Source organism: Strongylocentrotus purpuratus, unplaced genomic scaffold (genome assembly GCF_000002235.5).
Source record: "Strongylocentrotus purpuratus isolate Spur 01 unplaced genomic scaffold, Spur_5.0 spur5_scaffold_16, whole genome shotgun sequence".
NCBI lineage: Eukaryota > Metazoa > Echinodermata > Echinoidea > Camarodonta > Strongylocentrotidae > Strongylocentrotus > Strongylocentrotus purpuratus.
The window spans coordinates 30,874,363-30,890,568 of record NW_022145601.1 but is presented as its reverse complement, the minus strand read 5'-3'; the positions used below and the strand labels follow the sequence as shown (position 1 = coordinate 30,890,568).

Below are 16,206 nucleotides of genomic sequence, written 5' to 3'. Positions count from 1 at the left end.
GATGCATTATCTTCACACTGTTTCATATAATCACAAAAAGATTGTGGTACTTGAGGAATATCTGTACTGATTTTCATAGGTAATCCAATGAAATATTTATTAAAACTTTCAGCCTTATCCTTGGCAGATGATAGGAGTACTCCATTAAAATCCATCTCTTGAGAAAGTGAATGCCTATTTGACCGACTTAACATATTCTTTCTTTCAGCTCTTTTTTTTTTTTTAAAGTTTTGTTTGTTAAGGTCGAATAATCTTTGATTCTTTCTCATCAATGCATGCATCAAATTATGACCAATAGCTTGACTAACCGCGTCATTAGTAAAAAAAAAATTATTACAATGAAAAAGTCCTTGTGAAAACCTCTAAAAATGACCCGATAATGCTTTGGCAGAGGATGCAAAAGCTTTTGATTCTTTTTTGATGATTTCATGCAGCAAATTATGACCAATGTTATGTTCTAAATTAACCAGTCAATAACATACACTACTTTACCCAAAAGAATGCATCCATCTTTAGAGGTAAAGAGGGATGACTTTGGAGGCAGGTTGACGGCAGACGGGGCACTCGGGCAGTAACTCTGCACACTCCTTACAGGTACTATGACCGCATTCAAACACCACGCCCTTCTTGCGCTGGAAACACACCGTGCAAGCCAGAGCCATGCGAAACTCGCTGTTCTGACGCCGGAGGACAGAGACGACTCGTTTGGTTGGTTCCTTTCTCTGAGTGGTGGCAGTGGGTAAGGCACTCGCCTCTTCACCTGGTATAGAGGAGGGCGATGAAAGGAAATTCAAAAATACATCTCAGGATATCATTTCAATTTATATAAGTTTAAAGTGAGTCCATTAATCATAGTGATACACTATCAGGTTTTTTTTCTCTTTCTCTCAAGTACTATGCTCAAAAAAGGAATAAACATCTTGAATAAACAAACCTTAAAATTGAATCTTTCGCTGTAAGGTGGAATGAAGAAAATCACAATATCTTATAGTATAGTATAGAATTTTATTGTCTTCTTCTGAAGAATGAAGAAACTTGCCTTCCAGGTGATACATATACATAATCAAACATTTGCATAAACATTACATAACTTATAACAAATGTACAATATAAGTACAATCATACCAAAACATTCAAATGCATACAGAATACAAAAGTATGAAATGAATAACATGTATACATAGAATACGAATGACATAAAACATAAGGATAAATGGAAGAAGACATAAGGAAGAGATAGAGAAAGTGAAAAGAAAGAAGGGGGAAAAGAAAGGAGAGTAACAGAAAGAAAAGGAGAGAGAAGGAGAGAAGGAGGTGAATTAGAGGAAGGTAAGTGAGAGTTAGAAAAGAAAGGAAAGAGGGAGAAAGTACATGGTATATTAAGGTGTAGTGGGAGGGCAGCTGCACTGCTGCTGCTCAGAGGAAAAGAACACACAAAAAAACAAAAAAAAAAACAGCTCCTAAGTACAAGTTGAAATGCAAGGTAAAGTCGGTAAAGTCGGTGGGCGCATGCAAGGTGGCTACCATGCCAACCATTGTTGTTAGCTTGGAGACAAGTTCAGCAACCCTGCACGCGCCCGTCGAGAATCCCGAGCTAAAAAGCTAAACAATAAAGGGCGGATTCATTCAAGACCAGTTACAAGAACTACTAAATCAGAAATCACCACATATTCAATGGGCACTAGTACGTGTTGTGTATTGAATGCAGGCATGGAAATAACGGCGGGCGCATGCCAGGTGGCCACCATGCCAACCATTGTTGTTAACTTGGAAAACATGTTCAGCAACCTGGCACGCGCCCGTCGAGGATCCCGAGCTTAAAACAAGAGGTTGATTCATTAAGACCAAAATAAGAGTTATAACAAGAGATAATAAATCACCATTAATGGGTACGAAAAATCACAAGAATATAATTATACATATTGAAAAGCATGGAAAAGTCGGCGGGCGCATGCCAGGTGACTACCATGACATCCAAGTTACACCAATGGTATATGTTTTATATTTCATAAAATGAAACACCAATTCAATAGAGATTATATACATAAATGGATGACAAATTAAGGTGTCCTTCTATTTCCCTCGATCTCTCCCTTTCTTTGTGATTTCCATTTTCCCTCTTTCTTCCTATTTATCATCCACAGTGACAGATGACAATGCTTTTCAATCATATGCACATCACCGCCACCTCTAGCTGTCTCTCTCACTCTCAATCATGATTCTCCCTGTGCTATTCTCATCTGACCAAGTCTGTCTGTCTATGTCTCCCTCCCTCTCTCCCTCCCTCTCTCTCTCCTCTCTCTCTCTCTCTCTCTCTCTCTCTCTCTCTCTCTCTCTCTCTCTCTCTCTATCTCTGTCTCTCTCTCCAACATGATTCTCCCTGTGCTATTCTCACCTGGCCAAGTCTGTACATGTTGGCATGGGATCCCAATCAGTTGAGTCATCTGCTCTTCACAAACACTGCAAGCATGCTCAGCTGCCTTCTCTACATTCTGTGCAATGAATTGAAAAGGAGAGGAAAATATAGAAATATGTCCAGGGGGGTGTTTCATAAAGATCCTAAGTTGAACTTATCTCTAATTTGGACTTAACAATTTTGGAAAGACTTAGCATCTTTAAAATTATTTTGTAAAATTGATTTTAAAAGGCATAAAATATTGATTCAAATCATACATATTTTCTATCATCAAGGAGATTTCATGTTCTTAATGTGGAATTTATGAAAAGTCTAAAATACTTCAATGTTTGCTTTTGAATATATTTTATTTTAAGGCTGCAAATGGCTCTCCATAATGTTTAAGTCCATCTTTGAGTTAGGTTCGACTTGGGATCTTTGTGAAACACCCCCGTTGAAGTTCTTGGACTGGAGGATGTGTACACAGTTATAGTTCAGAGTATGGCACTAAATATCCATGGAGCAGCTAGGCCATGCAGCAGGGTCACCAGGTCAAATGGCCCTCAAACATTCAAAACCACGCCAGAGGAGGGGAAAGATAGATGAAAGGGTGTAATCTCGAACAATACATGTACAGTTAACGCATAAATGATTCATACCCTTACTTTACTTTACATTTAATTACGGACAGGATATTGTTTCTTGCACATTTCATTATGGGTTTTGCCTATTGAAAACATAACAATACAGCGTCTTCTCATGAACTTCACAATCAATGACTCGCTTGTTCGTCGTGCACAGCCTCATGAGTGGGCTGGGCCTGTCTGTCAAACAAATTTTCAGGCTCGCTCATTTTTATTTCTTTTAAATAATTTTAGATATGCATTATACCCCCTTCACATACACAGATTTTTCTTACAAGTCCTTATGGATCGCCAACTCGTATTCAATCGCAAGCATCCGTAAATAACTCGCTGATATCCGTAAATAACTTGTCACAACTTGCAACAACTTGTAGACACTCTTAATGATCCGTGAAAGGAGAGGCAAATTTTTGACATGTCAAAAATCTTCTTACGATTGTCCACGGATTGATTTGTCCGTAAATAGCTCTTAAATAGCTCGTAACAACACGTAACCATCCGTAAACTGCTCGCAAGAATCCGCAAATGACTCGCAACAGATTTTTGTAACGATTTGTTACTGTTAGTTTACAATTTGTTTACAGATTATTTACGGATTATTGCAAGCAGTTTACGGATGGTTACGTGTGCTTACGGGTTGTTTACGATTTTATTTGGGTCATTTTTACGATGGCTTTACGGATGGATACAGGTTATTGCGAGCATTTTACGTGTAGTTACGAGTACTTTATAATAATAATAATAATAGATCACATTTATAACGCACCTAATACATTGTTTCTAGGGGCAGTGGTGCTGTTGTCCCAGCAGCCATAAAGTGAAGCAATATCCTTTATGATATACTTTATATACTTTATTAATAGATATGTATACTTTACGTATGCTTACGAACGGTTTACGATTTGGGGAAAGGTATAAAAGTTGCAAATTTGAACACTTCAATTTCAGTTGTTATTTTTTGGCTAAAAATCGCAATGACTCGTAAATACTTGTAACTTACAAGTAACATTTTGTTACAAGACGTAAACAGGTCGTAACTAACACGTTAGTTGCTGGTAGTTATCCGTGACAATTCTTAGAAAATTGAGGACTGTTGCCGTAAATACATTGTAATAACTCGTAATAATCTGTAATAAACCACGAACAGCTCGTAATAACTCTTAAACCGGTCATAAAAGTGGCCAAATCGTAAGGATTCGTGAAAGATCTGCGAATTTGTGCGATCCGTAAGGACTGGTAAGAAAAATCTGTGTATGTGTAGGGGGTATTATAAAGAAAATGCCATACAAAATCAAAGATAGAAAATTACGTTCACTCATTTCGTAATTTTATTTTGACTAAAAACCGTACCACTCTTTGTTTAATTTTTGAAAACCAAAAAATAAACGTTGTTATAAATACCGGTATTGATTGGCTCTCTGTCTCATTTTTGCCCAACTGAGCCCTTAAAAAGCCTCTGAGAACTTTTGCGCACTGGCGGAGTGCGAGAGGCCTTGCAAGTAGCCATGGTGGAGCGCTGTCAATCAATTATTCAAAATCAAAGTGGCTGCCGAAGGCTACCTGTCTACAACAAGCAATATTTGTGTTTCTCTTGGGTGGTTGCTATAGACAGGTTTGACTGTATGATAACAAGTTTTTTTTTTAATGGAGCTGATCACTTACTGCCTTGAGATCTTCATCTGTCACCATCTGATCTGATGAGATGGCATCCAGGTCATCCAAGGGAGACTTTGGTAGCTCATCACTTATCTCTGGTAGATGGTTATTAGAGAGATAAACAGAATATAAATAGAGAGACCGGCAAAGGAATAAAGAGAGGGGGAGAGAGGGAGGGAGAGAGAAATAGGGAGGGATAGCGACGGACAGAGGGAGACAGAGTAAGACATATACAGAGCAAGATTGAAGAACAAAAGATCGAGGTACAAAGAAAGAGAAAACCCATAAATAGAGCTAGCTTATCGACATCCCTCTCATGACTGCATAATTATGTGAAATAAGAAGGCACACAAAAGCTCTACTAAATTATACCTCCTTTATGCCTCAGTCACACCTTTGCATATTTGCTTGCGTATTGCTGTGTATATATGGCAAGCCATGTTAACATTTATTCCTATTTCTTGATATCAGGAATTTTATTACTTGATGTCAAGAATTCTCTTCTTGATATCAAGAAATAGGAATAAATGTTGAAACGGCTTGCCATAAATACGCAGCAATACGCAAGCCGAATACGCAAAGGTGTGACTGAGGCATTACACCCTTATCTCAACCCATACAGAGATGTGTACTGTTTGAATGCCCTAGTCCTAATAGTGTATTCAATACATCTACATTTTCATTCAAACTTGGTATCACAATAGGGGTTGATTATTGCTATTTCACACAAATCATGAGAAAGATGTGATGCTCATCTTGAATGTATCCTTAATCCTGGTAAACTCACTGAAAGGATTGATAGAGAGCTCCACCTCTCCGTCCATTCTGAAGTACTCGACTTCAATCAGCCCTTCAAGGTTTGGTGCAGGCCTCTTACGTGCCTCTCTGCGCTTGTTCAAGAAGGGAAGGATCATCGACAGAAGAGGATTTCTTTCTTTCTTGGCGGCAGGTGCTGGAGAACTATGAGGGCTGAGGAGAAATCAAAGAAATTCAGTTTTCAACATGGATGCCAAAGTTAACCCGATAAATACTGAATTCTCTAATTCCCATGGACCTAACGCAGGGACCACCTGGTCCATGTAGGCAGTGGGTTAAGAAATAAGCTACTTAAAGGCATCGTTTAACAATGTTAAATCTGAGAAGCATGGCCCTACATGTAATCAGTGTCTGTGATATGGTGTAATATTGAAGCCCTAAAAAAAATTGTGCTTCAAAATTAACATGAAGTGCCTCTTTTCTGTTCTGAAATTGTTTGTTTAATTGTTCATATGTTCATATTATTGTACTCTGTTTCTCGTAACATTGTTATGCTGGTGGAAAGCATATTTCCACATTGTGGACGAATAAAATAAAATCATAAAATCAATCAAATCAAATCAATCAATCAAAAAAGTTGAAATCTTTGAATGAAGGGTTTTACCATACTGATTTTCCCCAATAGACTGTATTGTTATAAAAACCGTTAGGAAGACGAAATATGAAATTTTGATGTCCAATCATAAATATCTTGAAAATCAGACAGGCGATCGGCTTGTAATAGCTAGTCATGGGATTCCTGATCGACTGACCTAAAGGTTTATAATTATGATTGCAGCATGAGCTAAATCCAGGATTTTGTTTCAGAATCTGAAATCTGAGTCACTTTAAAGGTAAAGACAAGTTTTGGAAACACCCCCTCTCAAAAAATGAAATGGAAGCTCTTATTACCAATCATGCGAAAGAATATGTTTTGACTAATACATGATGATATAAATTTTGCCGAGAAACCGCCTACTAATTGATATATTTGATAAATTCTTATATCTATTTGGACCTGATAGATATCGGGCACGTGTCGCGCACATGTCGCATAGTCCAATATACATTTTTTGTGTACAGTGCTTGTAACTTTACCAAGACTGGGCTAAATTTCTTATCATTTTGATGATTCCAGAACCTTGCAGTACCCACCAATACTTATATGCCAGATGATCAACCTTTTCTGATTGATTCCACAACGTTTCTTTCACAATGTAATCTCATGACCATATAACTGGTCTTTATCTTAAAAAGTTACAGACTTCACATGAGTTGATGATTATAATTAGTATTTAATATAAAATCCACTATGACAAATAATGAATAAATAAATAAATATATAATATTACCAAATACATATTATCCTTGCCTATAAAGAAGACCAATAATAAGAATGTACATTGTTCTAACCTATAGATTTCTAGACATTTCTGCAGACATTCTTTGAGTTTGGGATCCACAACATAATCTATTGGTTTTTTTCCATCCCTGTCAAGGATGTCCAGTTTCCCTCCGTTTCTGACAAGATAACAGGCAAGGGCGCCCCCAGGTGACAGCACTCCTATCTCCCTCATGGAAGCACGAATCTAGAAAAGGGCAAAAACACTGAAAATGCATTTCTCAGATAACGAGCATTAGGTGAACTTTGCGGACACAGTTAAACATCATCATCATAATCATCACCACCGTTACAACAAATTGCCTCAGGTCTTTGTCTGTATACTAGGGTGCTCATGCTCAGAATCGTACAACTTCAGGATTGCATGCATGGACTTCAGTACCATCATCACAACCATCATCAGCCTCACCATCATAGTCTTCCTCCTCTTCTAGACCTCCCCCGCCCCCTCTCCTCCCCCGCCCCCTCTCCTCCCCCCTCCCCCCCTCCTCCTCCCCCCTCCTCCTCCCCCTCCTCCTCCTCCTCCTCCTCCTCCTCCTCCTCCTCCTCCTCCTCCCTCCCCTCCCCACTCCCATCCTCATCACCATCACAACAGGTCTGATGAGCTAATTTACCTTTCTCAGGGTGAGAGAATCCTCCTCCTCCTCCTCCCCCCCCCTCCTCCCCCTCCTCCTCCTCCTCCTCCTCCTCCCCTCCTCCTCCTCCTCCTCCTCCTCCTCCCCCTCCCCCTCCCCACTCCCATCCTCATCACCATCACAACAGGTCTGATGAGCTAACTTACCTTTCTCAGAGTGAGAGAATCCTCCACCTCATGCTCTGGGTCCGTCAGCTGCTGAAGAATGGCATGCATACATGTCCAGCCTGATGTTTTTTTTTGGTTGATGTTTGCACCGTGTGTTACCAACACCTCGACTGTCTCAGTGGCACCCCATTGCACAGCCAGATACAGAGGGGTTGTATCACTGTTTGTGTTAGAATCAATTGTGCATCTTCCCTTCAAGATATTAAGAACGAACTAAATTGATACTTCATATCCACAGATCCCTGGGAAATATATTAATGCAATGTTTCTCTATTATGGAACAATACATATCTAAGAAAAATATGAATATACCTACATTTCATAGGGGAAGTTGTCTGGGGGGTAGTTGTCCGGGGTATTGTCCTTGTCTGGGGGGTAGTTGTTTTAGGCCAGTAGTTGTCCTAGGGGGTAGTTGTCCGGGGGTAGTTGTCCTAGGGGGTAGTTGTCCGGGGGTAGTTGTCCTAAAGGGTGGTTATCCTATGGGTGATTATCCAGGGTTAGTTGTCCGGGGGTAGGTGTCCTAGAACCGCAAATGTTATGTGTATTGGTTGTATTGAATAAGTTAACATTATGAAGAGATTAAAGTAAATATTTATAGCTCACAAACAACTATTGAGTAATCTTTACAAAATTGATCATAGTGTGTTCAGAGCCAGAAGGGTGTTAACTCTATGTTAAAGTAGATGAGTTAAAGATACTACGGGTATGTCCCTTTGGCAGCCAACATCAAATTCTGTAGAACTTTGCAGGAATTATGAATATGTCATGTATGTCCTATCTGTGAAATTTAAACATCAGCAGTGTCCTAGTATTCAAATTATGCAAAGAAACCTGTTTACCTTCTAAACTTCATTGTCAGACAATTTTGAGTGACTGATCGACATTTTTTTCTTTGGTAATAACATACATAAAATGAGCTGTAAACAATTACATGAGCATTGGTCTACATCAATATTCCACTACTTGTAATGGCAAAAATTAAACTTATTGAATCTGATATTTGAGCGCATATGCGCACGCGTAAACAAGCCGGCCGTCTCTCTTTCCAAATTAATTAATTTATATAATTTTCTCTAAAAAAACAATAATATAAAAGAAAATAAGCAGAAAGAAAAGGGATGGAAGGAAAAAGAATCTTTAAAAAAAAGTCATTTATGACATGTAATTGTACATATGTAAATGTATAAATAATTCACAAAATAGAGTGTGGAAAAAATAGTCAACTCTTGCCAAACAAAATCAAATCAAGAAAGAAAGAAAGCAATCACTTACGTTGATTCAACAACTAATGGTCGTTATTTTCCCACTAAAAGCCATTTTCAAGCCCTTTCGTTTTGTGGGAAGTTCTAAATAAGTATTGTCTTTCAAATGCCATTGGAATTTATCCTTTTCACTTGTTTGGCCTGCAAATGGGTAATCATAATAATATAAATTGGGATGAAATCAAGAAACCGGCCGTTCCTTTTATGCATACCTTTTCAATAAGAATCCTTGCAATGGTAGGATTATTGACAAATGCTGCAATATGAAGACATGTGATGCCATCTTTTTGTCTGTTTAAGGCAAGGACAGGCATCTTATCCAAGATCATATTCACAGCGCTGGAAAGGAGCAGAATTAAAACTATCATTACTTTAATCATCATCATCATCGTCATCAATCATCATCATCAATCATCATCAATCATCACCAATCATCATCATCATCTTCATCACCATCATCATCACCATCATCATCCTCAATCATCATCATCATCATCATCGTCATGATCATCAATCATCATCATCATCATCTTCATTCTCATCATCACCATCCTACTCATCATCATCTTCAACCTCATCATCATCATCATCATCATCATCCTCATCAATCATCATCAATCATCATTATCATCCTCACCATCACCATCATCCTCATCATCATTATCATCCTTATCATCATTATCATCAATCATCAATAATCATCATCTTCATCACCATCATCATCATCATCATCATCATCCTCATCGTCATCATGATCATCATCATCATCATTATCATCTTCATCATCATCATGAATCATCATAATCATCCTCACCATCATCATCATCATGTCTCATCGTCATTATTATCAATCATCAATAATCATCATCTTCATCACCATCATCATCATCATCATCATCATCATCATCCTCATCATCATCATCATCATCATCATCATCCTCATCATCATTATCATCATCATCATCATGATTCATCATAATCATCTCCATCACCATCATCATCATCTTCATCATTATCATCATCATCATCAATCATCCTCATCACCATCATCAAATCATCATCCTCATCACCATCATCATCATCATCATCATCATCATCAATCATCATCATCATCATTATGTTCTATCCTGTCTTCTTTCGACTTTTTAATTTCATAATGCGCCTCGGAATAGTCTACTAAAAAGATGGCGCAATAGAAGTGCATTATATTATTATCACCATCATCATCATCATCCTCGTAATTATTATTGATATCAATTGCATCTTACTACAATTATTATACTTGGCAGTAAACTGTGTAAATCTGATTGAAACATTTATTGACCAAGTTATGACATCACAAAGCTGACGTTGGGCCGACATCGTGCCAATATCGGACAATGATTAAAATCAAGTTACTTGTTAACAAGGTTCAGCAAATTGATGTTGGGTCAATGTTATTGGACTTGCTAAAATCAGGTTTTCTTCTTTTTTTTCAACAACAACTACAAAGTACTCAACATTGAGGGTTAATGGACGAGGGAAGAATACAATTTACATGTAATAGGTATCTTAGCTAAACAGGATACTGTTATCACAACTCACAACTCTGAGTTCCTGAGAGCAGCAAAGTGAAGAGCATTGTATCCATCTAAGTTCCTCAGCGCCAGATCAATCATTGGGGATTGGATGAGAAGCTTCTGGCATTCCTGGCTTTCTCCTACAATGGCAAAATGAAGAGCCACATTGCCACTCACATTCTGAGAGAGAATGAAAAGCAATCCATATGAGCTATACTGCATGCACAGCAAAAGAGTACGAATACGAACAAGATTTGGGTATTAATTCGGTCTTTGCAGATCCAAATAACAAATGTACAAATTTTTAATGCAAGCATGATTTTGCAGAATAAAACGCAAAAAAAGTTCTATTACGCGTTACCATGGACATCCATCGCGCGCGTACGTATAGTAAACCCTTTTCTGAGTGCATTGTAATTGTACGCGTAGGTAAGTATTGTACGCTCCATGATCCATCCCAGCGCAGCGCGCGTACGCGTAGCTTAGCTATATAGAGCGGGCCGGGGTATTATTAGAAAGCAAATTTTCATTTTACTTTATTTTGCCTTGGATTTAGGCCTGTTTTGACTTTGGGATTTTATAATGAAGCCAGGAATTTCAGCTGTCTGATGTAGACTCATCTCTAGACCCCCTTTGGATTTTATTTTTACTCAAGGCAATGAATCCCATGAACTTTTGGTAAGCCTGCAAGGTCTTTTACTCTAGTCTTAGTCTAGAACCAACATAACTCTAGATCTAACTCTCGTAGACTCTAACTTAATACTTTAGATCTAAACTTTTGTTTTTGTGTCGCTATTTTATAAAAACAAATAACGCACTTGACCCTGTTGTGCGAAATGTGAATGCAGTGTACGCTCGTTTTCTTCAGATGGTGCTCACTGTGAACTCGCCACAAGCGGCTCGTTGCACAGAGCGGCACCAATCTAAAGAAACCTTGCGCCTACTGCATTCACCACTATTGCACTCTGGGCCGAGCGTTATTTGTGTATACTGTAGGCATCACTTTGGCGCAAGTCAATTATTGCGCTCTAGCAAACAATTTCTCCTGTTCATCCAAGCGTGAACAGATACCAAACAAAAATGGTACCAAAAGATTTGGGATAAAAGACTCTTTCATATGATGTATTTTAATTTACTAGTTGTAAACATCATTTTTTGAATCACACAGTATAATGAAACTTCTTCTTCATAGTTTTTCTCTCTCTTTTCATTACAAGGACTGAAACATTCTCACCAGAATTTGCATAGGTATCTTATTAATATAATTACAGTACCAAATGCTAATACAAAGTGTTCACACATTGTCTTGGGTCTTGATGTCGTGGTCAAGTCGATGACAAGGTCCACGGTTCGAGTCCCGCCGTGGCACTAATGTCCTTTGGCAAGACATTGATCTACATTTGCCACGCTCAACCCAGGTGATGTGAATGGGTACCTGGCAGGAATTAATTCCTTGAAATGCTAGAGCGCCGTAATGGCCGCCTTGCTAAAGCCAAGGTAATAATCAAGGCAGCGCCAGGAGCGTCAAAACGTGACAGACATGTGCGCTTTATAAGAAGCCAGAAAAATCAGAACTGACGCCTTAGTCATAGGCTGAAAAGGAGGCTTAGCCAAGGTCTCCAAAACCTTTGGCAGGCTCCAAGCAGGAGCCAGCTTTGGGATAGATGGCCGCTGCAGAAAAAAGGAACGCAGTAACTTGTTGAAGAAATGGGAGATAGAAACCACTAAGCCGTCCGGAAACCAGACATGAGCGGTGGCAAAGGCCAAACGGTAACCACGAAAAGTGGAAAGGGCTCTACCCTTGTCAAACAAGTAAATCAAAAATTCCGCTATCACACCTACCAAAGTCTTACGGGTGAGACCCCGAGGTCTTCACACCAAATGGAAAAGGGCTCCAAATGACAGTTGTAAAGGGCCCTAGTGGAATCCCTACGACTCTGGACTATAAACTGAGAGGCTCTCTGAGAGTCCAGAAGTCATAGCGTCCTCCCCGACACCGGCCCGGCAGTCAGAGAGAGCATGCACCGCGGGACGATGACGAAGAATTCCCGACAGAGGCTGGGACAACAGGTTCGGCCTAAGCGGGAGGGGGAAACAGATGTTCGCAGCAAAAGGGACAGAAACCCCAAACAGCAGCGACGTACTCTGATTATCCTCAAAGTTAGCTGGGGCATTGTGTCCAAGAGATAATTCCCCCCCCCCCAAAAAAAAAGGCGGCACAACAGCCCTCAAGGACTGGTCAGTCCCAGGGCTTAGCTTCAACGAGAACCAATCACAGATGGCGAAGCCAACAGCGAGAAAGGATCCCAGACAGAACCGTAACCTGGAAAAACCAGAACGCAGGAAGAGTGAGTCCCGATCAAACTACCCACTCTTCTCTTGGAGGAGTATCAAAAGAAGCTGGAGAAGAGAGCTTAGCCATCACCAACAGGCGAAAATCCAAAGGAGAAATTCCCACCACAGAACAGAGCCTCTCAAAGTTCAAGCTTGGCAAGAAGGTCCCAAACTAAAACGGGTACCGGGTTACACCCGACAAGTGTAACTGTCCTTCAGACCAGACATATGGGACCAGGGTAAACCCTGTCGCCCACCAGCGAGAAGCCCAGTCTGAACGGCTTGAGAAAAGGCAGACTGAGGTCTAAAAATCACCTCAGCTCTCTCCGTCTAAGTCACAGTCGGGACTGGAAATCAGAAGGCTAAAAATCAATTCAATTCAATTCAATCACTCATTAGAAACCACATAAAATACAAACGTCTTAGCCCCCGCCGAAGCGTCGAGTGACGAAGCTTGCTCAAGGGCCTTACTAAAGCTGGAAGGTTCAGCTAAATAGGCTCAGCATGGTCACCACTAGACCACGCCTCACCGCATCAGAGGCTGCAAGGGCTTGGTGCAAAAAGCTTACATGTGACCGAAACCTTTCTGTTGAGTGGTGAACTCAACTGAAACCCGTTGAAGATGCCAAAGACAACCGCGAGAAAAAGCCTTAACCTCATGTAAGGACAAATGTTGCACTGAATTCCTTTCAATCACATGTATTAAAGAGTGGAACCAGTTAGACCCCGTTTACAGTGAGAAAATTGCCACGGCCTGGCCTAGTACTGTAAATGCACAAATTTACAGGGTAACAGTTGGCCCCGCAATTGGCCGCACATTTGGTGCGTTTACAGTGAGAAAAAGCCGGGCCAGGACGCGGCCTGGCCCTGCGTACTTTTACAGTGAAAAATTGCGGGGCCAGGCCGCGGCCGAAACTACCTCCACAGCAGGGCCAAATGCGTGGCCAGTTTGGCCTCGCATTTCGCCTTTTGCGCGTTTACAGTGCGAGGCCTGGCCCGGCCTTTTGCTCACTGTAACAGGGGTCTTAGATAGATTGCTGACTGTACTACCGTGTGAGTCAAAAAAAAGTTTACACCTAGAAAATTGCTAATTATTTTAAAATTCATCTATGAACAGTAAATTATTATACATCTTATGAAAGAGTGTTTCATCTCAAATCATTTGGTATCACTTTTGTGTTGTATGTGTTCACGCTTGGATGAACACGAGGCATTGTTTGCGAGAGTGCAAAAATTGACTTGCGCCAAAGTGATGTGTACAGTATGTATTATGTTGGGATTAGTGGAGTGAGAGAATGAATTAAATGTATCAAATGAAATGCATTGCATATGCTTTTTGCAAAAGGCAAAGTCACACCACCCACACACGCGCACAAATGTTCGTTGATATTTTATATTCAATTTTTAATATGTGTGGCATGATTAATTTTGTTAGGGATGTTATTTGGATCTGCAAAGACCAAATTAATACCCAAATCCAAATTGTTTTATTCAAACATCACATAAGCAACTTTGGCGCAAGTCGATTATTATTTTTTTTTTTTGGTGCACCGTGTATAAACCACACCCCGACTTTGAATTTTTTTCGGCGGCAAAAAGGTGCGGTTAATACACTGTTTATTACGGTAGTCTAATTTTCCGTCCAGAGGGAAAAAAAAAAGAAGAAAAAGCAATTTTTTAAGTTATTAAGAAATGTAGATGGAACTTCGACTGCACGCAGTCGAAAATGATGCCTCAGCCAGAGCGATATACAAACCAAACAGAAGCAATTTTTAATATTCAAGTTTGATTGTAATCCATTAACAGGTTCTCAGAATATATTTCACTATTGACCTCGTGACCTCGTGAACCCAAAAACTAATCAGTTCATTAGCTCTGGAAGATACATACATGCCCCAAGTTTGGCAGGAATCCATCAATCGGTTCTTGAGACAGCGCGATCACAAGAACGGGACGTACGAACGGACAACCAGAAAACATAATGCCTTCTGGCTACGTTGTAGCGGAGGCATAAAAAGGGTACTGATAAAAGGTCAAAATAGAAATTAAAAAAGTAAGGAAAAGAACAGGAAAGACGGATGAAGAGAAGAGAGAGACTGAATGTAAAGACCTTGAGTAAGGACAACCAATAAGTGTGATCCTGTAATAAATATTCATTCTTACTGTACCTGAATGTTGACATTGCATCCATGTTTGAGGAGGATTGCAACACAATCTGTGAAACCCTTGGTAGCAGCCAGATGTAGAGGACTCATCCTTTCTTCACTCACTGAACTAGGGTAGGCTCCTTGGTTCAATAGATACTCCACCACCTTCAGCTTCTCCCTACATATTCAATAACAGTTGAATGAGATTCAGAAGGAACAGTCTATACTCATAGGCATGTATTATTCCATCATTTATTATCAATTCATGTCTAAACAAATTCTCTAAGTACCATAAGCAGTTTGAACTGCCCAGATATTGATATGGTATCTAAAAAAAGAAAACTTGTCATGTTTCTGACCATTTAAAACTGGGTCATGAATAATTAACCTATATGTCACAGTACAATGTTTTATCAGGAAAAATCAATGTAAAGGGCATTGCAACTGAAAACCTTTCTCACAAAATATGTGATTCAGTCTACTCCCACTTTTAGTGCTTCTACGGCTTAAGTTTGCACTCTCATTTTAGTTTTAATTATCTTTCTTTCAACCCGAAAACATAATGCCTCCGGCTACTTCGTAACGGAGGCATAATAAAAGTAATAATAATATTGGACATTTCTATAGCGCAAATATCCACTGCGCAAGGTGCTCAAGGCACTCCAATATTATCCTAGCTCTGCTAGGCTACCAATTTTGGGTTCTCACAGCATTCAAGGAATTCCTTCCTACCGGTACCCATTTCACACCTGGGTGGAGAGTGGCAAATGTAGATTAATGTCTTGCCAAAGAAAATTGGCGCCGTGGTTCGACTCGAGCCACAAACCATTCAATCAACACCTCTACAAAAGCTTAATATACTTACGATATTACAGCGCAGTGGAGCGGACGGAATCCCGTCTCATCTTTGGCCTCTATCAAAGCATTCTTGCTGATGAGATACTTGATGACCTCGAGCTGACCAGAACTGCAGGCAAGATGAATCGCAGTCTTGTGTCCCACCTCTTTGTTCACCTGAGGATGAAGAGAGCATAAAGGGAAATCATAATACATGTTGGGTCCTAGGCACATGAATTGGAAACTCATATTGATAATATATCTAAGTGATTTGTATTGCTGTTGAATTGGATACTGAGTAATATAGAGAAACAATTAAAAATACATGAGGAAATAAATTTTTAGTTGAGTCAGTTATTACATCGAGAAGCTA

General features: G+C 39.7%; 1 protein-coding gene across 1 annotated transcript in view; it reads right to left on the bottom strand.

Moving 5' to 3' along the window:
- Positions 1 to 207: 207 nt before the first annotated feature.
- The window catches only part of LOC105441812 (E3 ubiquitin-protein ligase MIB2-like), a 39,895-nt gene continuing 23,896 nt past the window's right edge, over positions 208 to 16,206 (bottom strand). Inside the window, exons 4-13 of the mRNA XM_030987266.1 lie at positions 15,862 to 16,010; positions 15,018 to 15,174; positions 10,541 to 10,695; positions 9,169 to 9,295; positions 7,674 to 7,886; positions 6,904 to 7,079; positions 5,483 to 5,664; positions 4,702 to 4,790; positions 2,396 to 2,492; positions 208 to 760 (exon numbers count right to left, since the gene is read on the bottom strand). Coding sequence (XP_030843126.1) covers positions 513 to 760; positions 2,396 to 2,492; positions 4,702 to 4,790; positions 5,483 to 5,664; positions 6,904 to 7,079; positions 7,674 to 7,886; positions 9,169 to 9,295; positions 10,541 to 10,695; positions 15,018 to 15,174; positions 15,862 to 16,010 — 1,593 coding nt within the window. The 3' untranslated portion in view covers positions 208 to 512. The remainder of the gene's footprint in view (positions 761 to 2,395; positions 2,493 to 4,701; positions 4,791 to 5,482; positions 5,665 to 6,903; positions 7,080 to 7,673; positions 7,887 to 9,168; positions 9,296 to 10,540; positions 10,696 to 15,017; positions 15,175 to 15,861; positions 16,011 to 16,206) is intronic.